The sequence below is a fragment of the Neofelis nebulosa genome, chromosome 13, assembly GCF_028018385.1.
Source record: "Neofelis nebulosa isolate mNeoNeb1 chromosome 13, mNeoNeb1.pri, whole genome shotgun sequence".
Taxonomy (NCBI): domain Eukaryota; kingdom Metazoa; phylum Chordata; class Mammalia; order Carnivora; family Felidae; genus Neofelis; species Neofelis nebulosa.
This window is the reverse complement of record NC_080794.1, coordinates 22,833,975-22,861,169: the sequence shown is the minus strand read 5'-3', so window position 1 is coordinate 22,861,169 and position 27,195 is coordinate 22,833,975. Positions and strand designations below refer to the sequence as shown.

At 50.1% G+C, this 27,195-nt stretch overlaps 1 protein-coding gene across 1 annotated transcript in view; it reads right to left on the bottom strand.

Moving 5' to 3' along the window:
• LOC131492399 (liprin-alpha-1-like) overlaps positions 1-26,443 on the bottom strand; it is a 68,432-nt gene extending 41,989 nt beyond the window's left edge. The window contains 5 exon segments of the mRNA XM_058696027.1: positions 438-594; positions 3,232-3,290; positions 13,666-13,767; positions 25,712-25,780; positions 26,414-26,443. Coding sequence (XP_058552010.1) covers positions 438-594; positions 3,232-3,290; positions 13,666-13,767; positions 25,712-25,780; positions 26,414-26,443 — 417 coding nt within the window.
• Positions 26,444-27,195: the final 752 nt, after the last annotated feature.

The following is a 27,195-nucleotide window of genomic DNA, read 5'->3' as shown; positions in this document are numbered from 1 at the left end:
GCAGGATGTGTTTGGTCAGTAACCAGGCCGGTGAGCTCCCCGTGGATATGTTGATGACAAATGTCTAAACAGGCCTCCTCCTGAGAAAACTCAGTCACTGAAGGAAACACAGGCCATCCCTGAAAAGGGAACGCTGACTCTTCCTCCCTGTTCCTCTGCCTGATAGATGTGAGAGCCTCTCCCTCATTCTTTTCGTGGGTTAAGGGCTACAACTGGAGGCAACTGTGCTCAGGTTACCTCAGGATGGAGACTTTAAGGAAAATTCCCAAGCAGCTTCCGAGCAGGAACTGGGTCGGGGGGCTTCTGGAAGCTCTGCACCTGGACGGCCACCCCTCAGGCCTGAGTCAAGGTGCTATCTCGAGAGGCCCAGTGCATACCCTGCTCTAGAGGGAGGGGCTCCATCACCTGCACTCTGGTTCCCATGACGCCTCACTCACCTGGTCAACTCTGCCCACCTGGACACCAAACTTGCCTCCAATGCCCCTGATGGACTGGACCTGGGACGAGTGCTTGGAGAGCTTCGACTGATACTCGTGGCCGACAGCTGATTGAAACAGGTCACAGAGCAAAGGTGTCAGCTGCCGGGCATAGCAGCTGTATCACACACCCCCGGGCATGGTCCTCGGGGAACAGGCCCCCACCTTTGTCCACACCAGGGCTCCTACTGGGAACAGGCTCTGTGTGCAAGCTGGTGGAGGAGGGATCCCCGAAGCCACCCAAGACCCTACCAGGTGGGGCTTGTGATCTGAGGGGCGTGGGGAAAGGGCCACGAGGCCGGGACCATCCACAGCCGAGTCTGACACCTGGCACCCACAGATGGCGATACAATCACTAGCTCTGTAAAGCAAGGCACTTGCCTACCGTGTGGCGTAGGAATGAGGACCAGAGATTTGCGGCGACAGGCGGAGACAGACTCACGCTCTTGGTGACACCATGCACTCCACCACTCTACACAGAAACTGCAATTGCAACGCCTGCTCTATCCACATACATGGTCTGCCACGCAGGAAAGTCTAGGCTTCCCGCCACTCTGGCATCGGCGGGGTCGGCCACCCATAGCCTCCATGCCACACCGGGCACCACAGCACTTTGTAAACAAAGCTTCTGGAATACAGCCCCCACCGAGCATTTATATATAAGCCCGTTTCTGAGATCTGCCCACCAAATTCAGTAAATGCCAGATGTCCCACATCCTCCAAAGCTGAAAATATGGACTACCGAGCTCCCAGGATAGCCCCCGGCCCTGCCTGGCCTCCCAGCACCAGGCTCTGTCCCCAGTGTGGACGGCCCAGACGTGTGACCCAGTGCGGGCATCTGAACCTTCCCTCTTACTGCCTGGGACACGGCACATACACACCCCTCCACCTGGTCTCTCCAGGGCCTTACAAGATACCTGGGTCAGGAGAGGCCGGGGTGAAGAGGAAATCAGGAGGCCCTTCTCAGCACAGTTCAAGGGAGAGAGCGGCGAGGTTTATTCCAAACTTCGGAGCCATGCCACTCTCTCCCCTGCATGGCTCTGCTATGATGTCCATCCTGCCTGGAGACCTGAGGCACCCTGGACTCCCACAGCCTCCAGGCTTCTACTCAAAAGTGCTGACAAAGCTCCCCTGGAGGACAGCCTGCGGAAGGGACTCCCCAGCACAAAACTTAGCAGAAAGAAGTTGTAAGAGAGCTTTTCTAAGAGTACTGCCAGAGATGCAGAGTGGCAATTTTACCAAGTTTTTTCTTTAATCAAAACAGGTTGATCCAACTGAGAAAATCATGCCTATAACTAGGCATCAGCACCAGGGAGGGCGTGGTCTGGAAGCCTAGTTTCATGGTCCAGGCAGGGGGTTGGCCCAAGGCCAGGAAGGAGCCCAGGAGCGAGAGCAGGAATGAGGTCCGCCTCACTGGCTCACCCGCAGACAAGGGCAGGATACCAGACATCAGTGCACACTGGGGACTGATGGCTGCCACACCTACCCAGGCCACACTCATGCAAACACGTGCCTGCCTGAGCAGAGTTTTCCTCTCCAAGACTCCATCACATTCTCCTCAAATCTTAACACAGGGATCTCAGGGCTCTTTCCAACTCAGAGAGGACAGGTTACAAAGAACTTCAGAGGTACGTATTTTTGAGTCTCATTTTTTCATCTTTATTTTTTTGTGTGTGTGAGACAAAGAGCATTTCAGGGAGGGCAGAGATATTGAGAGAGAGAGAATCCCTAGGAGGCTCTGCACTGACAGGAGACAGCCCGATGCAGTGCTCAAACCCAGGAACCGTGAGATCATGACCTGAGCCGAAACCGGGAGTCAGACACATAATAGACTGAGCCACCTAGATTTCTGACAAGTTGGTCCAATCTGGAAGAGCTGGAAGCCAAGCTTGCCTACAGGTGCAGGGAGGCACGGAGAGAGGGGCTGTGAGCCCATGGCAGCACCCCACCAAATTCATCTGTAAGGGCAGTCTCCCCACTATACCAGGTGTAGACACCTGGCCATTTCCGTCAGCTGTCTGGGTACCATCACCGCAGCGGCTGGTAACTCATGAGATATCGCTGAGCGCCTGCACGGTGCCAGGCCAGGCACGAGGTAAGGAGGACAGGTCCCAGCCCCAGAGAGCCTCCACGGATATACAGTAATGTCCAGGGTGAGTGAAGGACCACAGGCAGAAGACACGGGGGAAAGGCAGCAGCAGACAGGCTGGCGGGAAGGAGGGCTCCTCAGGGAAGCTTCGGGGCCCAGTAAGGCCAGAGCTCAAGGTGTTGAGAGGACAACAGAAGCAGAGAAGCCAGCAGTGACAGCTTTGTTGTTACTGCCATCAAGCTTCTCCTTGATAGATTCATTGTTTGCCCCAATGTGTCATTTTGCCAACCCAGAGCTAGAGACCCAGACAGACCATGAATTTCTCTCCGTTTCAAATCCCTACAACCCCATGGGCACAGGCTTTGTTTCAGGAAGGAAAGTCCTCTACCTGTTTCTCTCACTGTCCCAAGCACGCGGGGGTGACGGGTTGTCTGTACTGCAAAAGGCAACCAGGCAACTTTGTAGAATCCAAAGATGATTCCACTCCCCACTCTGCATGTCTAGATATCTCCGGGAATGACAGTCACACCAGGAAACGTCCCTGTCTGTTTCCTGTAGCTCACTCTTTGTCCAACCCCAGCGTAGGCAAATTCCAGACCTGGTGTGCGGTGCCCCTAGGATGCCCCAAATATATGCTCTGTGTGAACACAGTTCAGCGTGGCTCACTGTGACCCAGTGGTGCAGTTCTGCACTTGGCTCAACACTGAATCCGATCTGAGCAGCATCTGGAATTACAAGGGACAGGTTAGAATTATAGACCAGAAATTCCATATCAGCTGATGGCTTCCCTTCTATGCACAACAGAGGCAGACATCTCTTGGGTCCGAATAAGAGACACTGCTCAAACTGGGAAATTCACATCTACAGGGAGGTCTGCAGAATGTATATAGGTACCTCGCTGGAGAAACATGTAACACCACCCCGCTACACCTGAGTCTCTTGCATGGGGCGTGGAATAGAGCAGAAGAGCTCCGGGTGTCTCAGGACAGAGGATTCAAAGTGCCACCAAACGCTGATGTGTGCAGTCAACCATGCTGAGCCCTATAGCTGGATGGCAGAGGAGGCTCGCCCACTGTCCTCAGTGAGTGCTCTCTCCCGGACTCACAGGAAGTGACTACACAGAGGGCCAGGTCGTCAATGCCTGAAGGACAGCAAAGCACCTGCTGGCTGAAGCCTTGCCCGCACACTGAAGGACAGCCTCAGGTCTGGTTCTGGCACCAGCTGGCTGAAGTCTCGCCTACGCCGTGAAGGAGAGTCTCTGATCTGGTTCTGGTCTACACACTGGCCCAGATTAGGCTCGTGGTGAACTGGGGGCAGCAGTGACACCAACACCCACACTCAAGATGCTTCTGGGCTTCCGTCCTCCACCCAGAGCCCCCCCCCCCCACCCCCCAGTAAGGCCTTCTGCCACATTGCCCACACCCCGGCACACATGAGAATCCTAAAAGAGCTTCTAAAATGCAGGAAAACCTCATGAGAAAGGTCAGTCAACAGAGGAGGATCTCACCTTCAGCGCATGGACTCAAAGCTCTTCTGCAAGAAGTCTGAGCCCCTACTTCGCCAACTCTGTGCCCGAAGTGAAACGGCACATGCTGCCAACACTGAACTTCTCCATCCAGTCCTGCCACGTGCCGAACGTCCTGCCATAACCATGAGAGGCTTTTGTTCCTCTTTCAAGCTCTTTTCCTTGAGGGTCTGGTGTTCTTAAAACTCATTCTCTCTCAACTTCTGTATGCTTGAAGGGAAGGAGGGGAAGGGAAGTTAAGGGAAGTTAAGGGAAGGGAAGGGAAGGGAAGGGAAGGGAAGGGAAGGGAAGAGAAAGAACTGGGAATTGTGGGAGGGTGCCGGTGCCTTGTAAGGTGACACGTGAGGTCACCTGGTGGGATCTCTACACCACTAGGCCCCATTCCTCCACACCCCCAGTCCCTGCCTTTGCCAGTCTCCCCTTAGTCTGCCAGGCGCATCTTCTCAGTAGGGCTCAGAGTCAAGTTTACAGGGAAAACAGAAACTAATGTGCTCCGGGCCAGTGAGTCATCCCAAATCCAACAGTAGGTGTACGAAACTTGGAATTTTCTATATTCATATGGTGAAAAGGTTCTCTTTCATCAGGTAGCGGGATTAGGAGAAGCACTTTCCAAGCCTCAGCTCATAGCAGAGGGGGAAAGCAAGTCAACAATCCCACATCGCAGAGACTCTGAGGACGCTAGTCAAAGACAGTGAGGCAAAATGTTTAGACAGCATCTCTTTACTTGAAGTACTACTGGGTTTACATATTCTTAGATACTCGAAGGTGACCTAAGAGACTATCAGAATTTATCATCTAAAGCCCCTTTCTACAATTAACACTGGGAATAGTGAAGCAGATCCCAAGCTGTGGTCAAAATATGGCAGGTCAAGAACCCTTTAGAGCTGTCACAATCAGGGGACCACAAAATGGTACAAAGGCCACTCCACAGGGCTGTCCAGGGGTCACCACGTCCACACATCTGGATGGCAATCCCAGAGTATACCGAAAAAGCAAACCGGCCCTGGCCACTGCCCAGTGTCCTTGGGAATGGTGATGGGGGTAGAACCGGCTCCAACACCTGGAACGGCCACAGGGTGCCCACAACTGTCCCAGGGGTTCTCCCAACATCCAGCATGTTTCAAAGCCACGGGAACAGAAACGACGATGAGAGCAATGGTGACTTCACCGGCTCGGGAGTCGGCTCCCAGGGCCTCGACATCCTCTCGTGGCTTCTGTGGAAGGTGTGGGCTCAGCAAGTCAGGGAGGAACCTACACTTGTGTCTAAAATGCCCACACGACAGACTTCACCCTCTTTTGGGAATGATTTCCTGGCTCTGCCTCAGCCAAGAACAGCTTCATTTTCCTGAAAGATATTGGGGCCAAGGAAGTCGAGCACCGCAGGTGACCAAACAGATCAGAGGGATGGTCCCTCACAGTAGGGACGGGAAGGTCCAATCGGAAGCCGGTGAAGCCTAAAGAAAACTCTGAGCACAGTTTCAAGGTTCCTTTTACCTACACTTCCTGACTAGGAAACACCACCGGGAGAAGTGGCAGTGTAAGGCCATGCCGAGTCAGGTGCAGGGCCCGCTCTCCCACGGGACAATCCCTCGGCTCTCCTATTTGGGGCCTCTCATGAGAATATGGGACTTAGAAAACAGCTCCCCAGTATATCCCACGCGCAGTGACAGAGCAGGAAAATTAGAGTCGTGGAGGGGAGTTTAAGGTCAAAAGTATTCCAAGACATGGTGTGTGGCAGGAACGCCCACTAGCAGAGAGCATAGGTGACCAAGTCCCCTGATGAAATCTCTGCTCTTGAAGACAAGATGCTAGAATCATCAATACAGGAACTGTTTGTGATGGGAGATTCTAAGCCCCCACGTACCTACGCGAACACATGTATAGAAGCACAGGGTCACGTGTTGTGGGAACATCAGCTCCCAAGACAGACCAAATCGTGCCAGTGTGGGTTCACAGGAAAGCTGTGTCCCCCTGGTCTGTGTCTCTGCCTTTCAAAAGACCAATTTCACACCAGCATTAAGATAGTCTCTTCCTTGGTGTGCTCATGGTGCCCAGAAACTTTCACGGTCTTGGCCCCCATCTCTGCTCCTTTCCACTAATATCATTCAGAAAGGTGTGGTCAATGAGGAGTGAAGCCCACACAGGGGATTGTAAGAAACACAGACAACCCAAATGAAAACAAGAGGAAAATCACCTTTGGGGAAAAGGGAGACAGAAGGACACTGGTGACTCATAGCACAAAATAGGGTCAGTTTCCCATGGATCTCATCAGCACCCACTCTTCCTTGGGAATGGGCATGGTGTGGCCTTCCTAAGATTCCACATCTGAAAGAGCAGGGCCCCGGGGTGGGGATGCCTGGGAGAACGGCTCTCAGAGGCCACCAACAAGCTCTCTGGCCACAGTGTGACAGCTCTAAGCTTGGGGGGCTGGGCAGCTGGGCCACCAAGTGCACACCCACAGCCCCGTGGGTTTAAAAATTAACATGAATAAAAAAGAAAATAAGATGTTGGAGACCAAGACAACCTTAGCCCTCTATTTTTGCAATGTGACGATGCCTTACTCACTGCTTTAATTACAAGTGAAATTTTTTTTTGTTTTTGTTAACTTTATTCTGAGACAGAGCACATGCATGAGTGGGGGAGGGAAGAGAGAGAATCCCAAGCAGGGTCTGTGCTGTCAGCCCAGGGCTCGATGCGGGCCTCAAACCCACAAACCATGAGATCGTGACCTGAGCCGAGGACAAGAGTCAGACGCTCAACCAACTGAGCCACCCAGGCTACCTTAATTAAACAATTTTCAATTAATGGACACTATTTTATTCTCCTGAAAATGTTTACAAATAGCTTTTACTTAATATTCCGAGAGCATCCTGGCCTAAAAACCAGAGCCATGGCCCTGAAGCACGGAGGCCAGGCTGTGGGCCCCCCCTCAGCACCAGTGGAGAAAGGTTCTGTTCGCCTCCTCTTAGGATGGCTGGCCGGATGCACTGAAAACAATCCAAGCAAGCGGGACGGCAGCCACCGGTTGCGCAGTAGAGGCTGACCTACTCTCTAACTGCTGGATGTGCTCTGGTGTGTGTGCCCCGAAACCCTGTAGGCGGCCACCATGCCCATGGCTCACAGCGGACGGAGGCCTTGGAGGCGGCACAGTGGGACACAGGCCTCCCTGCACCTGGCCCTCACCACAGCCCAGCCTGGCTGGCATCCTGGCGTCCAGGCCTGATGCTGCTTCCTCTCACGTGTGGGCAGGATGATTTGCTCCTGGATCACTGTCTCCCCCGCACGTCCTAGTGCCTTTCCAGAGTGGTTCCTGTCTCAGGGGTCCCTGAAAGTGCCTTCTACCAAAGCAGAGAACACACACCCCCACCAGGCCCACGCACGCTCGTGGCTAGGAGAGGTCCAGCACACTCGAGTGAGAAGATCAACCGGCAGTAATCCTGATGCACGCCAGAGGTCCTCTTGACAATTTTCCATCTTCTGCTTTCTGCCTGGACAGTCTAGGGCCTATCGTGTGACCCGAGAGTCCTCTTCCCCATGGGAGGGTTGGGCCCGTCCTCCCCACCCTGATGCCTCCGTGGTAGGACTAGGCAGAGCAGGCCTTCTCCAGAAACAGGTGGACTGGGGAGGTGGTCCCATCTATGTCCAAATCTCTGGAACCTGTGCATGTGACTTTATTTGGAAAAGCAGGCTTTGTAAGTGCAGCTACGTGGAGGACCTGGAGACCACCCTGGACTCCCTGGGGAGGGGGCTGGGGAGTACACGGAGGAATGTTCTTAAAAGAGGAGTCAGGTAAGATCCACCGAGAAGGGACAGGGCATGGGGCCCAGCAAGCACCGAAGCCGGGCAGGATGGAGCCTCCCTGCTCCCGCTGAAATCTGCCCATGCACCCGGTGGTGTGGACACAGCGCTGGCCTCAAGTCAGGACGGGGAAAGGTGCCGCAGGAAGACAAGGAGGAGAATCAGAAGAATCCACGCCACTTCTTCCCACCGAGGACTCAAGCGACAGGGGGGTAAGAGAAAGCAGAACGTCAGAGATGTTGAGAAACACCATCAAGTGAAGCCACATCATCAGGAAGGAGGCAACAACCCCTCTTGGGCATGCGCCTGCTGCCCCTCTGCAGAGGCCATGGGGACAGACCCCTCCCGGTACCGCGGAGCACCCACCTGGGAGGTGGCAGGACTCGACCAGCAAAAGGCGAGGAGGAAAGTGTGAAGTCACAATTGCATTCAGAACACTCGACGTGACCCACAAGAAAGGACCTTAGGGGCAGCAGTGATGAGTATACAGTGGCCTCAAGGAGGAGTGTGTAGCGGGAGGAGAGTCAAGGGTATTCGGTGGGACCTGGCGGGTCTGTGGAAAGGTCTGCAAGCCCCGGAACATTCAGTATGGGGCGAGCACAGCCAAGGATGGCTAACGCGTGTTCTCAGAGAGGCCACACCCCTCGGACATCTGCTTGGTGCTTGGTCTGTTTCTCAACTGACATTTCTTTTTTAAGCATCATTGGATTCACCAAATCAAGTTTTAATAAACCGTGTGCAACCGAATATACCTATGGGGAATTGGTCTGTTTGCAGAAACTCTCAGATGCCTAACGCTTACCCAGCTTTGGTGGGGAAAAAAACAATCTTAGATGTAAAACGCAGGGAAGCACTTTGTTGTTCCAAACCTCACACTTAACACTAAGGACCAGGAAGTGCAGAAACTAACGATCAGCCAGCAAAGGTTCTCAACAGGAAGACACAGAATGACCTAACTATGCCCTGACAGAAAGGAGAAGGGAAGTCTTACTCCACAGAAAGTAACTATGTGTCCTTCACAGTTAGTAAACGATCGGCCCTGGCGGGAGAGACAGTACAGGAAGAGGAAATCCCAGCGATTGTCAGCTGTGCCCTCCACACAAGGCCCACGGGTCAGGGCGTCCATCCCTTGACCCAATGGCCATAAGCTCTCTGTGGCGGGGAGGGAAGGAACCATCCCAGAGTCGCCTGAGCTATGAGGGATCTTGTGCCACAGCCTCCTGAGTTGGCCTCGTGAGGGCTGCTTCGGAATCTGTGTCTTCTCCTGTCTCTGCCCCTCCCATGCTCATGCTCTGTCTCTCTGTCTCTCAATAATAAATAAACATAAAAAACGTAAGGAAAATCTACAAATGGGGAATGAGGTCCACTCTTTAAACTTGTTCACAAACAAATGTAAAAGTTGATTTCCGTAAGAACAGTAAGACCTTTATTAGAGTTGCACTACATTATTTCCAGGGTCTCGCGTCTTCCTCCTGGGTGCACACCCAGCACTCTGCCCGGCGGTGGGAGCCCAGTGCTTCCTGATTGGTCTTCTGAGAGTTGTGGTGCCAGGGAGCTCAGGGTGGGCGTGGGGCAGGGGTGGGGGGAGGACTGGCCCAGGTCCCCCCCCCCGCCCAGGCTTGCCGCAGCCTCAGCTCCCAGGTTCTGCGGGTCACTCCAGGCAAGCTGCCCAGGCCCCCAGGACTAGGCTCTGATAGAGCCAACGCACTGAGGACACCCACGATGCCTAGCTGTAGTAGGTGGAAGAGCACACTAATATTCAAGCAGATAAGCAGAAGTTAGGAGTCATCATAGATCATTGAAGTCTGAGCGCGCCACAGCCTTGTTACATACGAAGTCGGCCATTCTCCACCATTGTTCACATTCCAGTCAAAGAGCCTCCCGTGGCGCCGTCGCCGAGGGGCTGGGGCAGGTCAGCATGTCACGGACCGACGACCAGCTGCATCTTCTTTGGCTGCATAGAGGACAGAGAGGAAGTGACCCAGAAGTCTGCAGGGAGAGTCTCTGCTGACCCAGCAGCTAAGTCACAAATGTCCTTGGGTCTACACTGTTTTCTCCAAGAAGGTGCCTTCCTAAAGTTTTGTCATCCTCCAGAAATCAAGACTGATTGGAAATTAAAAAACAAAAGTGTATACTAAAGTTACCAGCCCTTTAAAATGACCTCGCTCTGCAATTTTGTTTACAGGTATTTACCCACATTCCTGACAGCCATTGGGCCCCCTGCCCAGAAGGCAGTCCCAGGGGGTAAAGGGAGACAGGGCCACACTTGTGCCAGGACCCCGACCGGGCACAAGTCAGCAGAGTCCTGGGCTGCCTGGGCCTGCTCCACTGTCTATGTGAAATCACCTTCCTGCCATAGAAGAGACTACCTTTTCGCTTTCCAAATAGTCTTTAAGCTGCAGACTGTGCCACACACTGGAACAGTCCCACAGCACCCTTTCCCTTGCCCTGTTCTCCTCACAAGCATGTGTTCATTCTTATGGCAATCACGACAGTCTTAAGTAGTGGTGTGGGAGTAAATCAGTCCTGGTTTTGTAGAAGGAGAATACAACGTTTTGTGTCTTTTCTAATAAATAACTGAAACATTCCTCCAGAGCACAAGGCCCTGGATTGCAGTGAGATATCCGGCTACCCCCAAAACACAACTTACAGGCTCTATTCCCAGGCTGCAGCCAACGTGTTATGTCAAAAACATTTCTGAAGACTATCCGTGTCAAATAGCAAAAATGAAAGAAACCAAACTCCTCATCTCTGTGAAACTATTGGTGTCTCAATAGCTAATTGGTTTATTTATTTTCTTATAGTTTTCTTTTTTCATTTTTGAAAGAGACAGAAACAGCAAGAGTGGAGCAGGGGCAGAGAGAGAGGGGGAGAGAGAATCCTAAGCAAACTCCCCACTGTCAGCACTGCGCCCAACGCGAGGCTCAAATTCACCAAGTGTGAGAACACGGCCTGTGCCGAAACCAAGACTCACATGCCTCACTGACTGAGCCACCCAGTTGCCCCTGTTTTACAGTTTGAGAGACAGAGAGAGAGAACGAGTGTGTATGAGGACAAAGGGGCAGAGAGAAAGGAGGATGACGACGCAAAGCAGGCTCCACGCAGAAAGCAGCCAACCCACACTTTTTGTTACCTCTGAACTTACAAAAATACACATTTCGGGGAGCGGTGGGGTGGGAGAACCAGAAGGCACTACCACGAATCTTAGTGTTTTCATTACAGAAAGTATAAGGATGTGAACGAAAACACATCAGCAACATCTAAGGGACAGAATTTTCCCAGCATGGTTCCAGGAGCAAGAGGTCTACTTTCAGTATCAAATTGCATACAGTCAGGTGGCAACTATCCAAGTTAGTGTAAAACACTTTTATACACTTCAAACATAGGGACATTCAAATCAGACCACTGTTAAACAGTTTCTACAAATTTCCATTCCCAGGGAACCAAAAGCCTGAGGGTTCCTACGGAATTGTGAGCAGTAACAGAAATAACGGCAATTCACCTGAACTACAACTGACAGCGTGCCGGTCATGATCGTTATTATGAGTTCTGAGAAGGAGACTACATTGAGGCAGACAGAAAGAGAAACCAACGGACAAGTCCGGGGACTGAAGGGGAAACGGCCTGTAGCGGGAAGGTGCCCTGTGGGCCCAGTGCGGACATGAGGCACCCCACTCCAGACCTCGCAGGCACTCGGGGCACTGAAGAGTGGCCACATGAGTTGCCTGCTGTCCAGTATCGCAGAGCCCACTGAGTTCTTCCCCGCCTCAAGGCCCCGTACCGTCATCCCACCATCTCCAATGTCCCCACTTGGCCCACCTCCTGCTCCACCCTGCTAGACTGCAAACCACCTCTTCTGTTGAAGAGGGCTCACTTTTATTTTTCAGTTGTCGGATCACTGGGATGTGGTCTCAACCTGCCTCCTTCATCCACTTAATTCAGCTCTGGGACACGCTCAACCCACATGCGATCTGCTCTGCAGTGGAAAGTCCCAGAGAGATATGCCCGCACCACTCCCGTGGGCCCCCATCCCGGCATCACAGTGCCTCAGCTGCTTCGTAGGAAACAAAACCCACTGCTGTTACTCGTTGTCAGGATCAAGACCAGTTAAAAATAAGAGGTACTGAATAGATGGCAAAGGTCAGAGTCTATTTATTTAAGAGAAACTCAAAAACTACAGGGGAAGGAAAAAGGAGGGCAACCTAGTGAGTACTCCAGAGAGACCACCAGATGAATGACAGTTTCTGAATGCTGCTGACCATGTCCTCACAGGGGCTGCAGTTACACATAATGAGATGGAGCTTCTGTGATCATAGTATCTCGTGGATATTTAGATGCAGACACTCTTAAAAGCCATGAGACTGCAGTGCTCCCACTGTTCCCATTTACAAGTGATTAAAAAGAAGCACAGGAATGCTACAACGTAGCTTCCCCAGAGCCCCAAACTCATCTGTGCAGGAGCCAGGCTCAGAGTCAAGTGCTCTGGGGTCACGCCCTCCCTGCACAACTTCTCAAGGTGGACTGGGAATCCTCGGGGGTCCTTTCCAGATTTCATACATGCTCTACGTCCTCCAGGAACCATACTTTAATACGGGCCTCAGGTTCACTGTGGAGGAGATATAACCTATTTGCAGCGATATAGAACACTGAACAAACAACCACTGCTTCAAAAGCAGGTACAGCTGAGAACTGCTCAGCAAGATGACAAATAACACAACGCTTATTTTTTAAAATATATTGTGTTTATCAGCTTGTCCACCCAATTTGCTGAGTCCCAGGGCACCCTGGGAAGAAGAGTTTTCAACCTCCAATTCAGCGGCTGTGGGGAAGCAGAGTGATGAAATGGGAGGCGGGGGGTGTCAACAGCCACGTGAAGGTCTCCCGACGGGGAGGGGTCTGCAGGTCGAGTGACTGCGGATCTAGAGGAACGATGCCAGTAAGACCTCCCGCATGCGGGAGCCATGCAAAGGACACCAACCTGTTCAGGTGGTCTTGTCACTAGCGTGGCCGGGGTGGACCTTTTGTTTCTTGCCTAGCAAGCAGCGCACTGAAGACTGATGACCTTCTTTTTGGGGGCATCGTACAGCGAGTCCTGGCTACTGCTAATGCTGCTGAGGTTGCTCAAGGGGCCATCCTGAGAGCCTGTCGATCTGGGTGACGCACGGAAGAGCATCTTCCACGTGTGCTCGGCATAGGACACACCGCCCCACGCGAGTGAGAAGCACAGGCCGGCAGCTGCTGGGGAGGGCTGCCCCCAGGGAGCTGACACTCTCTCCCTCCCAAGCAGATCTGGACTCTAAGTGCCCTGGGTGGAGAACGCTCGGCAGCCCTTTCAGGCCGTGACACGGGAGCATAGAGCACACGCACAACCAGAGCCAGCCCAGGACACAGTGCCAGTAACACAGGTGCCACCACAGTGGTTCGTACGTGCTGAGTGTGTTACCAGAACGGACCGTGAGCACGGCGTGGGACGAGCTCAGATGGCACGCACTCCACACCTGAGGGCACAACGCCGCCTACCCACCAGGCCTCGGTAGGGGAGAGCCCAGGGAGGACAGATTCCACCATACAGATGGGGAGGCAGCCGCCAGGCCCTGGAATAACGTTCCGTTCTGCAGCTACTTCTACCAAACTCCAAACGTTCAAAAAATGTAGGAGAGGAAGGACACAGTGGGCAAAGACCGAATCAAACACCCCACGTTTGACTTGAAGACAGCGAGGCCTTTTCAACCGCCTCTCGCTTCATGCACATCTCGTCGTAACATGGTGTTCATTACTTGTGAAATGATGACATCCTTCCGCGCGTTGTCTAGGTCTTCCTCCACCTTGGCCACGAGAGTGGAGAGGGCAGCTAGGCACTCCTTCATCTGGCTCTGCACCTTTGAAAGCCAGAAAGGGAAGCAACATGTGATGGCCCCCACTGCTGGTCTTCATATGTTTTTTTTTTTTTTTTTTAAAACAAGGGGTAAAAAGGAAACCCCCTCCATTCATATCCTGTGATGATGTCTGGAGCTGACCTCTTTGCATGTGGCCCCTGATTCTTCTTCGAAGAAACTATACCACTCCAGTGCCACACATAACTGCTCTCTCACCTGGAACCAAAGGGATTGAGTTTGTACGCAGAGGTGTTTCATTAATCCTTACTGTAAAGCCACCCTAAGGTCCCCTTCGCTTTAAATAACATGACAGAATGCTGGTAAGGTCTTTCACGGATGCTCATGTTCACAAACTTGCTTGTTAACAGCTTTCAATTTGACATTGGAGACAAATCTTCCCCGAAATAAATTACATTATGCAATTTGTACCAGCAAATCGATACACACAACATTTCCACCAACCACTGCTTTTTAACCAAACAGACCCGTCTTCTTACAAGAATTCAAGAAGCTTAAAAGGAAACTCCAGTCACACAAACACGCAATGTATGCCTGATAACACACAGCATGTGCACAGGTCGAGAACCGCTGTGGCTAGGCACACTGTTTCATCCTCCGTTTTGTCGTTCTCCATAATGGAGTTCAAGACCTTAAGCACCTCCGCCTCACTGGACACGCCGGCCTGAGTCTTCGCCTGTCGCCCTATGACTGTTTTCCGAAGAGATCTCTAGTGCCTGGAGATGAGGAATTCCAAATGTTCCAGCAGCAGCTGGCGGGAGAGGCAAAAGGAAAAGCGTGTTTCAAGAACACCTTCAATTCCAGGCCTCAAGTTCACCAAATGCGAAACCAAGTCTGAATCCCTTCAGTTCAGTCCCCAGTTAGGGAGCTGCCCCCACGAATGTGTTAAGAGAGCCTTACTTCTCCACACAGATCAAACGAGGTCTGAGAACAATGGGTCCCAGCCAACTCCATGGGGACATGTGGACAAGAGGAGTGAATGGTGTCGTGTGTTTAAAGACACTGGCAGTGCGCCTACTGACCCTGATGTTGTTTCTCTCCGCCTTCAGTTTGACGACCTCTTCCTCTGTCTGCAAGAGCTGCTCCTACAGCTGGTGAGCTCCGCAGTGAGTGCTGTACACTCCAGGGGTCGGAGAGGGGACAAAAGTGGAGAGTCACAGGGGGTCATGAGCCAGAGCACACCAGGCCTCCGTGGCTCTCCAGAGTCCACTCACCCCAGTCCACTCACCCACCAACCTCAAGTAGCAACACACACAAGTCCCCTCCTCACCACCCACAGGAATCCCGGGGATTTTCGGAGGGACCGACACTCAAGGGGACAGACATTTTCAGGTGCCTGGAAGGTCTAGGACTCAGGAACTCTGCTGACTCGGGAGCAACAGGCCGAGAAGGCTGCTGCCCATCCCCAGCCTCTGGCCTCGTCTGGCAAGCAGGCTTGTGGAGCGGCAGTGGGGAAAGGCTGACGGTACTCAAAGGCTGCCGTTGTAGCCTGAACACCCGGCTCGATAAAAGTCAACCATACCAAACGGGCTTTTCAAAAATGATGGTAGGACTCGACGAAAGGGAGAGTTTACGACTTATTTCCTTAGTCAAGCAGGAAATATTATGGAGGAAGGGTTTCTGAGGAGAGTGATGCCAGGGCCCACCACCCCGCGTGGGGTTTCTCTCCCGCCAATACCCAGCACCCACCCAGGACATGGTGTACAAGTGGGCTCCAAGGAGGTGGACGCACACTCTCCAGTCAGTCGAACGCAGAGCCCGGTGCAGGGCTCACTCTGTGAACCAGGACATCATGACCTGAGCTGAAACCAAGAGTCAGACGCTTAACCCCCTGAGCCACCCAGGCGCCCTAGAGCTTTTGGCTCTGTAGGACAAATGAGGGGATAAGGTTCACTTATCAACTGACATTCCAAATAGCGAGAGTGGTTGATTCGTCAATTCTAGAAAATCATTGTACAAACAGGTGACATTCTTCAAGTTCCTTCATGAATTAACCCTTTCCTAATCAACGGGAACTTTACCACAGAACTACCCACGTTCCTCGCAATCTGACTTGACAAGGTGAACCCATAGAAGCCTATCTGATCCTTGATGTAGGACTGTGCAGGCCCATTTCTATGTGGGGATTTTCTTTTTTCCAATAAATACATCGGAAACTTTTCTGGAGATGTGTGACATTTGGAAAGACTGGCAGATGAGCTGAGCAGCTTTGAAATATCAAAAATAGTAAGTAAAAGGTAGGGCATGAGAGCATGAAATATAGGCAGATACTAGGCTATAATAGCATTTCCTACCCGAAAGCATACACAAATCTACTCTAACAAGGTAATACTCACAAAAATGTGCTCATGTAAACAGACCATACCTACATGGTGCCATTTGCAGTCAAGAGAAAGGCAAACAAATGTGGAGACGCAGGATTAAGTCCTAACCGCCCAACGTGAGCTTTAGCGGATGCTGTCCTCTGGGGGAAGTGTGCACCACCTCCTGTTGCTATTGAGGTCCCCTCAAGTGTTGCACGAATCTGCTGATCAGCAACCGGGAAGCAGTTCCTTTCTCCGGTAACTCAGGCACCACAGTAAAAGTGATTTCTCAGGGTTCCTGTGTATTTTTCAGTGTGTTAAGCGTTCGAGGGAGCATGCAGCCAGGCCTCCTGGGACCCATGTGTGTCACCACCACCTAAGCGGTCATCAGGAGGAACGTCGTGTGCGAGACTTGTGTGCACTTAAACAGCCTATCCTCACACGGGCATAAGGGCAGTAAGATCTGACATACAACGAATAACGTGTTGTTCCATAACCTGGCTTTCAAATAATGACATTACCTTGTAGCATGCCTCTCTCTGTCCCTGCCCAGAGAAAATCCCTCTCAGCCTACTACCACAGGCAGGTTTTGTAATGTAACAATGTGTTCAGACTGTATTAGGAATATGGCTGTAAAACTGCAGGCTAGAAAAGCTTTGTAACCATTCATTCACCCGTGTATCTCCTAGGCCATGACGAAGCAATCGTACTGATTACACCAGACCATCATGAAGTTTCACCCTTCATTGGTAATGCATGAATTGTTACATTCGTATATACACAGGAATCTTTCCAATTCCTCTCATTTCTGATGCATAGTGCTAATGATACACGTAACAGCGTAGTATGTCACCTAAGCCAGCACTGATGTGGATTCTGATAGACAATTCATTCTAGAAACAAACGGAGAATAAACTTAGGGATCAATACAGTGCCGAGCTGTGCACCTATTTCCCTGTAACTTAAAACTGTTTCTCTAGCTTACTTGACTCGAAGAATATAGTATATAACACACACAAGATACAAGTGCTAATGCACTGTTTGTGTTTCTACTAAGGTTTCTGGACAACAGGAGAGTTTGAACAGTTAAGTTTTCTGGGGACGCAAAAGTTTTACATGGATTTTCAATTGTGGGCAGGGTGGAACCCCAAATACCAAGTTGTTCTACGGTCAGCTGTACTCATCCGTGGGGAAGAACGAAGCAAGCAAGACCATTGTCAACAACAGAAAAGAGTAAAATAGAAATAGATTTTCTGTTTTAATTTTTTAATGTCATTCTTTATTTCTTAGAGACAGAGACAGAAAGCAGCAGGGGAAGGGCAGCGAGAGAGGGAGACAAGGAATTCAAAGGAGACTCCAGGCTCTGGGCTGTCAGCACAGAGCCCGATTTGGGGGTGACCTCTCCAACACAAAGATCATGACCCGAGCTGAAGTCGGTCACTTAACCGACTGAGCCACCCAGGAGCAGAATAGGAGCAGTTTGGAGGGTCCTTGTACACAGGGCAAACATGTTTCCCCAAACCACTTAGTTACCAAGGTGCTCAGCAACACCAAGCACTAAGGGTCAGCAGGCAGGACACAAGTTCAGGAAGAAAGGCCGGCTTCTCAGAGAGCGTGGCGTATTGTACACGGATGGGGCAGGGAGCCAGCATCTCTGCACAGCAGGAGGCACCCCCCCCCCCCAGACAAGAGGCTGCCAGGCAATTGCGGCAGGAGCAGGGAAGACTGCAGTACTTGGCCCCTCCCTGAGTCCACCCGAGTGAAGATAGGGTATAGATCTCCAAGGACCTCACAGATGGCCTCTGAAACAGGCAAGGTCCACGCCACAGGACCCACAGACCAGCAGGGAGACGGAAGAGCAGGAAAGAGGAAAAGCCATCTCCCTGGCTTCTGACCACCGGACCAGGGAGCAAGCTGCCCTGTTCCCAGGAGGAGGCACAGGTGTGGGGAGGAGGGTGGTGGCCCGTGCGGAACTCAAAGAGCCCACAGTCCGCCCAGATGGAGCTTCACTACGAGGTGCTTAGAAAGGCGTCCGGGAGACAGAGTGGGGTGCATGAAGGAGAACACAGGGCAGCCGAACCTCCCAAGGAAAACCACCTCCCCGAGTCTGACCCACACCGACCCATGGGACAAAACGGCCATCCTGCAGCCACACTGTGCACACGTTCCCCCTATTCCACCGAACTACACACTCCCATGCCCTTCTACTGCTCTCCGTAAAACCACATACGTCTCTGGGCGAGGTACCTGCAGCACATACTCAGTGTTCAGCACCTAGTACAGTGCCTGCCACGCACTCCAGGAACAGGTGAATACTTTAGTGTACGCCTTATACCCACACACGTAAAATTACACGTTGCTTTTAAATATTACGTAGTTCTGTATAGGATATAAAGACGCACCCTGCCCTGTGCTTTATGTGATGGGTGATGGAGGGGCTTGTACCTGTTGCCTAAAGCACGAATCTTAGAGCTCAACCCACACGTTAGAAGGAGCCACTCTACCCAATGATGTCTACACTGCATCCATTCTTGTCTCCTCCCCCAGCCCATATCCACACATTACCAGCACCAGCTTTTAAAAAATTCAACAACATCATGCCAGTCCTTCCCCCTGAGGACACAATGACCCCAGGCCCTTATCTGAAAACCCAACTCCTCACGGGGTAGGTTCTGTCCCAACACCAGCTCCCTGGTGCCTCACCCGGCTCCGCTTCCGCTTCCATCGCTCACAACAAAGCCAAGCTCCTCCTTGACCCCGGCCTTTGGCCTCGGAGTCAGACTGCTGGGAGAGTGCTCGGTCAGCCTCAGCTCCCGGGCGACCTCTCCGGAAAAGGCCTTTCCTGAACCACCGTGCGCAAGTAAGCAACACTTCCTCTTAACCCCTTCACTCTTTCAGACACTCTTTCAGATGTGCCTCCACCACCATCTCCGAGGAGCACAGAAGCCAGAGCCTGGCGACCACAATGGTGCAGAGTCACAAAGGGGAGCCACAAAGGTGGGTGTTTGTGTCTCTGCAGATGGTTCAGGTGCACCAGCACAGAAACCCTTGTTGTGGGGTTTGCACTGTACACTTGAGGTGCATCCCGTCCCCAGCCTGCTTCAGAGTCTGGGTCCCTCCATCTGCCCCTCCCCTGGCCACACTCTCTGTCTCTCTAAAAAGTAAATAAACATTACGAAAATTAGAAAATAATGAACACTGATGAAACACTCAAAGAATAAGTGTCAATTAAGCCATCCACTTCCTCTGCCTGCCCTGCCACAGCCAGCCCGTCACCACAAAGCCTGCCCTGGGCAGGCACCTGACAGGGGAGGAGGGCGGTGGTGTAGGGGGGTGGGGCTGGGATGCTGACACCATCACCACCCCATGGACGCTGGCTGAGCGTGGGCAAACTGGATGGTCATTTTAGAAGAACGATGGGTAGTAGGCAAGGACTAGTGGGTTTTGTTTTCTCCTGTAAATGCTGATGACCAAAATGTTCACTATGACTTCTCAGTCTTTTCCGGCTTGCTCTTATACGTGTGAGTAGTCAGTTAGCCAACCCATCCTGAACTAGGAAAAACGAGTTCAATTTTAAGCATATTTGAAGGCATCAAGGAGACACTGAGGCAGTCACAACTGGAAGGACTGAGACACCAACAAAAGGGAAGCCCGCTGAGCCAACTCTAATGTTCACAGTCCTCTCTCTCCCTCAAGGAATTTGAGGATTCTGAATTTCCTCAGGGATTGGAGGCAATATATACAAATGAGCTGCAAAGGAAACCTAACAGAAGGGCAAGCAGAAAGTTGCAGCTAACCGAGCTGTGGACAGCACAGGGAGGCACAGAAAATGAGCCTGGCACTCGACAAGCACTGCCTGAGAAGCTGACCCTTCAATAATCTCATTGTGTTACAGAGAAAATAACGGGGCTTTGGGACATAGCCCCAAGGAGGGGTCCTTGGAAATACTCCCGGCATCAAGATGGAGACACCGGAGGACTACACGGAGGTGGGGGACAGCGTGAGCCCAGCTCACACTGCACCTTACAAAGACTGAGCCCCAGTCTCAGGTCACTCACGCCTGACTGAGCCCAATAACCTCCGCACTCGGGGTGTGTGGGATGAAATGCTGAAGAAATACAACCACACGAAGAGCCTCTATGCTTCTACATAATGTCCAACACAAAATTAAAAACAAAGAAGCAAAGTAAAGAAAAAGAAAGAAAAGAAGAGTAGAGAAAAGAAAAGGAAATGAAAGGAAACAGAAGAAAAGAAAAGAAAAACAAAAGAAAAGAAGAAAAGAAAAGAAAAACAAAAGAAAAGAAAAGAAAAGAAAAGAAAAGAAAAGAAAAACAAAAGAAAAGAAAAGAAAAGAAAAGAAAAGAAAAGAAAAGAAAAGAAAAGAAAAAAGAAAAGAAAAGAAAAGAAAAGAAAAGAAAAGGGATGTCTGGGTGACTCAGTCGGGTAAGCATCCCAATTTGGTTCAGGTCATGATCTCATGGTTTATGGTTTGAGTCCGGTGTCAGGCTCTGTGCTGACAGTGAAGAGCCTGGAGCCTGCTTTGGATTCTGTGTCTCCCACTTTGTCTCCCCCTCCCCTGCTCAAGAATTGTCTCTACCCCTCTCTCTTTCAAAAGTAAATAATATTAACACAAAAAATTCTTTTAATAAGAAAAGGAAAGAAACAAACAAGCAAACAAAAAAAGAGAGGCACCTGGATAGCTCAGTCTGCTCGTTGAAGTGACCAACACTTGGTTTCGGCTCACGTTTGTGAGTTTGAGCCCTGTGTTGGGCTCTCTACTGACAGAAAAGAGTGTCTGCTCAACAGTGTCTCTCTCTCCCCCATCCTCTACCCCCACCCCTGCTCTCACTTTCTTTCTCCCTCAAAATAAAAAAATATACATAAAAAAAAAACAGGTTTTGCATCATATCGACCCAAAGAAGAAAGAAGAGAAACAGACAAAGAGGAGACACATAGACTGGAATTACTGGATGCAAAAGTCAACTGTCCAAAAACCATTCTTGACAAATGGGAAATTTTCAGAGACTCAAAACAGACTCTCAAACTGCAAATTATCAGCGCTAAACTTAGGGTCTCCAGGTGCCTGAGTGGCTCATTTGCTTAAGCATCTGACTTTAGCTCAGGTCATGATCTCGTGATTCGGGAGTTTGAACCCCGTGTTGGGCTCTGTGCTGACAGCGCAGAGCCGAGAGCCTGCTTCGGCATCTGTGTCTCCCTCTCTCCCTGTTCTTCCCTTACTCACAACCTGTCTAGCTCTCCAACATAAATAAAAGTGCAAAAAATCTTGTTAATAGCATTAAGAACTCAGTCTATGGGCTTCACATCAGACTAGACACAGGTGAATAGCCTCAGTGAATTGAAAGATAGGTAGGTAAAAATATATCTAGACCATACACAGAGAAAACGTCAAGAAAATACAGAAGCCCAAAAGACACAGAAGATATAGTAGAGACGTCCAATGGGAACCCTCAAAGTAGAGGAAACACAGAATGGATATTAACACATCCCTACAAAGATAAGAATCAAAACTATTCCAAAACTGATAAAAGAACCATGACAGTGACTCCACAAGGAACACCTCAGGCAAAAAGATGTTAACAGTCATGAGAGGACAAAGAGACCGCCTTCCATGGGACAACAACAACAACACTACCAGCTGACTCTTCAAGAAAAGCAAATGAAGCCAGATGATGGATTGGCATGTATGAAAGGTGAACTAAAATAGCCACCAACCTGGAAGTCTTTACCTAACAGAAACAGTCTTCAAAGTGAAGGCAAAATAAAGATGATTTTCAGGCAAAACAGAAGCAAAAACAAAAACAGAAACAACAACAAACAACCACAAAATACACACACACAAAAACCATGACTACACATCAAGTACAGACAGGAACTAAAAGCAATATTAAAGCAGCTCGTTGCAGAAAAGAAACGTAGTCTCTGACAGAAATATGAAAAAACAAGGCTCACAGAACAACGTCACAACAGAAAGGGTAACTATGAGAACAAACTTTAACAAGCATTAAGTGCACGAAACAATGAAAACAACGCCAAAATCCATCTAAAACTTAAAAATATTAGCCAACAAAAGGTGAAGAGGATTTCAGTGTGGTTCAAGTGTCAAAGGAAAGAGCAGGGGCGCCTGGGTAGCTCAGTGAGTTGAGTGTCCGACATTGGCTCAGGTCAAGATCTCACGGTTTGTGAGTTGGAGCCCTGCGTCAGACTCTGTGCTGATGGCTGAGAGCCTGGGGCCTGCATCAGATTCTGTGTCTCCATTTCTTCTCTGCCCCTCACCCGATTGTATTATGTCTCTCTCAAAAAACAAATAAACTTTAAAACAAAGAAAAGATAAAAGGAGAGAGCAGTGTCAGGGAAGCAGTACAAGTCCTGAATCAGGCAAGAGTCAGTTTAAAATGTACCTGCCTCTAGAAATATATTCCAATTACCTAACAAGATCAGTGTACAATTAAAAACTCCTTCCTACTTCTAAAGGAAGGCTAGAGACAAAAACAGCTGGGACAAAGAAGAAAGTGGTAATACACTACATGTAAACTAACATACCAGTCATTACATGTGCACAAATACTGCAAGCAAAAGGTTGACTCTCAAATTCGTTAGAAGGAAACTAAGCCTACGCTGGTCACAAAGGTACACCTTAAAACGTAAGATCACAGACAGGTGGAAGTAAAAGATCCCCAGGCAAACCCTACCGAACAGAAAACTGATGTGGCCGCTAGGACCGTCCAATAAAGTAACCTCTATAGCAAAAAGCTCTACTGGAGACAAAGAGGAACATTTCGCGATGGAAGTTCCATCTACCAAGAAAACAAGACTTCTAAACTTGCATAGACCTAATAACGCAATCTCGAAATACAGAAAAATTGACAAACATAGAAAAGGAAAAAGAGCCACATCCATAAGCATTATGGGAGACTTGAAGATATATCTCTCAGTATCTGACAGAACTGACGACAACAGAAAAATCAAGGCACTGGGACGGGGCTGTCCAGTATGCGGTCACGTGCTTTATTGCAAGTACTTGAACCGCGGATCCTCAAAGTGCGACGTGTGCAAAGTATAAAATGCACACCACATTTTAAAGACAACGTGATAAAAGAGAATGCAAAATCATTCATTAGTTTTTCTCAAGCTGGCTATACACTGAAATGATATTTTGGATATGCCTGTTAGTAATATTATTAAACTCATTCTCGCCTATTCCTGACTTGGTTTCAAGTGGTTAGTAAAATCTGAATTCTGTCATTAACAAACTTCATCTAACGTATAAATAGAGAATACTGCATTCCCCCCAGTACACATTATTTTCACGTGCCCAAGGAACAGTTCATGAAAACGAATATATGCCAGGCCATTAGGAAAGTCAGCTCATCTCAAAGGACTGAAATACTGCAGGGCATATTGACGGATTGCATTAGATTCACAGTTCATTTCCCCCAACAATTCATCACGCCCACAGTGATGGGATGAAGACAGGGAGACTTCCGGTGATGACCAGTCATGGGCGGCTGAGAGAGCACCGTCACCCCTGCCACCACAGGAGGACAGGGAGAAGCAGGCTGTCGATGAACCAAGAAGCTGACTCTCACCTGACCCTGAATCTGCAGATGCCTTGATCTTGAGAACTTCCCAGTCTCCTCAACTATACAAGAAGGTTCTGTGCTTATTAGGCAGCCAGTCGATGGAATTTTGTTACAATCACCCAAAAACACTGAGACAGATACCTTCATGGAATTAAGCTAGAAATCAGCACAAAGAGAACGAGAAAATCCCCCGAACATCAAGATGTGTTATGCTCCTAAAAATTGTGATGAATTAAGAAAAAGATACCACAATGAAAGTTAGAAAATAGTTTCACATAAAAGATCATAAACATTTGGCTTATCAAAACTTGCAAGATCGGGGCGCCTGGGTGGCTCAGTCAGTTAAGCATCTGACTTCAGCTCACGTCACGATCTCGTGGTCCGTGAGTTCGAGCCCTGCGTCAGGCTCTGGGCTGATGGCTCAGAGCCTGGAGTCTGCTTCTGATTCTGTCTCCCTCTCTCTCTGCCCCTCCCCCGTTCATGCTCTGTCTCTGTCTCAAAAATAAATAAACGTTAAAAAAAAATTAAAAAAAAACTTGCAAGATCAGTAAAGGTGTGCTTAAAGGGAGACTCATACCTTTAGAATACATACATCATAGGGATAGCTCAGTTGCTCGGTGACCAACTCTTGATTTTGGCTCAGGGTATGATCCCACGGCCACAAATCCATCCCCAGCCAGGCTCCACACTGAGTGGGAACCTGCTTGAGATTCTCTCTCTCTCTGTCTGTCTCTCTCTCTCCCCCTCTGCCCCTCTGCCCTGCTCATGCTCTCATTCTAAAATGAATCAACACACTAATAAGCAAATAAATACAATACACATACTGGAAAGGAACAAAGGCTAAAAATCAAATGAAGGATTTAGTTCAAGAACTACCAGATGGGACAGCAAACAATCACCAAGTAGATGGAAAACAAAAGGGCAGAAATCAGTGCTGCAGGAAACAAATAGTAAATGACAGAAATCAAAAAAAAAAAAAAAAAAAAAAAAAGCCCAAGTAGGTTCTATGAAAAAGAAACAAAGCACAAAGTACCAATATCAAGAAATTCTAAAGCAAATACCACACCAGATGCTGCAGATAGGAGGGATATTATACACAAGTTGACACTTATGCCTTGGAAAGTTTGGGAGGTCTGGGCAAAGTCCTAGAAAACAAAATGCCTTATCTAAATAGACACAAGAAGATATGGGAAATCAGAAAAATCCTATTTCCCCTTAAGAAAGGAATCTGCAATGAAAACCCTTCTCACAAGGAAAACCCTACACCAGCTGTTGGCCTAGCACTTCTTCCCAAAAGTAAAGAACACACACAAAAACTCTTCTGGGAAAGCACAAGGAGTGCTTCTTCCTACGTTGTTTTAGGAGGCCAGCACGACCTTAAACCCAAACCCCAGCAAGGACAGCACAAGAGGGTGCAAGGGAACACCCACGTCTCTCTTGAATACACATGCAAGAATGTAAAGCACACTATTTACAAATGGAATCCAGTGCAAAGAGAATGCATAGACATCAGGTTTGGATTAATCTAGAAGGCAAAAGTTGTTTTAAGTTAAACCACAACATTACACAAATCACTTGTCCCCAAAGATGCACAAAACACATTTCAGAAAATTTAGTATTATTATTTCTTTGATGATTGTTAAAAAATCAGAGCAAAACTAAAAATAGAGGAGAATTTTCATGTTTTGATACAACTATCTACGAGTGACGCCACGGCAAGTGTCATATGTACTGGTAAAATGCTGAACTCTTTGGGGCACCTGAGTGGACGGCCTGCCGAGCGGTTAAGCCAGCACTGCCACGAGAGGCGCCCCCCACATCACCCCGCCGCCACACAGCGGCCACCACGACTGACTCACGGGAGCCTGCGGGCGTCCACACGGACAGGCCGGCCTTCCTCCCGAGGGTGGCCAAATGCTGTCCCCCAAGTGAGCAGAACCAGGGCGCCCCGAGCCACCCGGCCTCTCACGGCTGGCACTGTGGCCTCTGCGGAGTCCGAGCGGCGCTGGGTCCACCAGAACTCACCTGCCTCGATCGGGACGGTCTTCGGAGAAACAGGGGCCCCAGGGCGACATCTTCGTAGGTGGAAGACTTCTAGCAAGGGAGAACCCGGATGCTCAGAAGGGCACCTCCCTCGCCCTCCACAGCGCATGCGGGCTCCTACCGCCGTCAAGAGCCCGCTGGCCTCCCGCCCACCTCTCCGCCTGGCAAATGGGCTGTGGCGCCAGCACCAACGGAAACTACTGCGTCAGGGAGGAAACACTACCCGGTGGGACGCTGCACCGGCAGAGACTCCTCATCACGCACCCGCCGGAACGCACTCGGGTACAACGTCAGAGGCGAACCCGATCTCAGCTGCGGACCTTGGGCGATGGACACACATCAGCACAGGTTTGGGGCTGTGACAAAGGCATCGCCCTGGTGGCGGTTGGGGATACCTGCTCAGGGGAGAGGCTGTGCCTCAGTAAGAGCAGGAGTGTGTGTGAAATCTCTGGAGGATCCTCTCACGTTTGCTAAAACCGCTCGAGAAAAGTAGCCAAGAAGCCAAAACCACCCCCAAAAATATGCATGGGCGGGCCTCCGTGCAATCATAACCCAACTCTGTGCTCTTTCCAAGCCCCTCCCCCACCCCCCTCCTCGGCCACCGACAGGGGCTCGGGAGCCTGTAAGAGCCCCGATGCCGCTGATGGGCCACGTTTGGGCTAGCTTCGGGACACCCTGGGCTACATTGGAGCCGCGCTGCTCCTGATTGTCCATGTTTCCCAAAGCGCGAGACCCCCCACCCCTTGTCGCTTTTGGAGGACACACTGTGTCCCAGCAAAGCAGCAGTGCTGACTGCCCACCCACAGGCACACTCTGATCTGTGTCAGGTGGCATCTCAGTGTGGTTTTGATTTGTAGTCCCCTGATGAGGAGTGACTTTGAGCATCTTTTCTTTTTTCTTGTATTCAATATAATTTATTGTCAAATTGGTTTCCATTCAACACCCAGTGCTCATCCCCACAGGTGCCCTGCTCAATGGCCATCACCCACTTTCCCCTCTCCCCCACCCCCCATCAACCCTCAGTTTGTTTTAGTATTTAAGAGTCTCTTCTGGTATGCCTCCTTCCCTCGCTGTAACTTTTTTCCAACTTTCCCCTCCCCTCTGGTCTCCTGTGAAGTTTCTCAGGATCCACATATGAATGAAAACATATGGTATCTGTCTTTCTCTGCCTGACTTATTTCACTTGGCAGAACACCCTGCAGTTCCTTCCACGTTGCTACCAATGGCCAGATTTCATCTTTTCTCATTGCCAAGTGGTATTCCATTGTATATAGAAACCTCATCTCCTTTATCCATTTGTCCATTGACGGGCATTTAGGCTCTTTCCATCATGTGGCTATTGTTGAAAATGCTGCTATAAACGTTGGGGTACGAGAGTCCCCTGTGCATCAGCACTCCTGAATCCCCTGAATTCTAGCAGTGCTATTGCTGCGTCATAGGGTGGATCTATTTTTAATGTGGTGAGG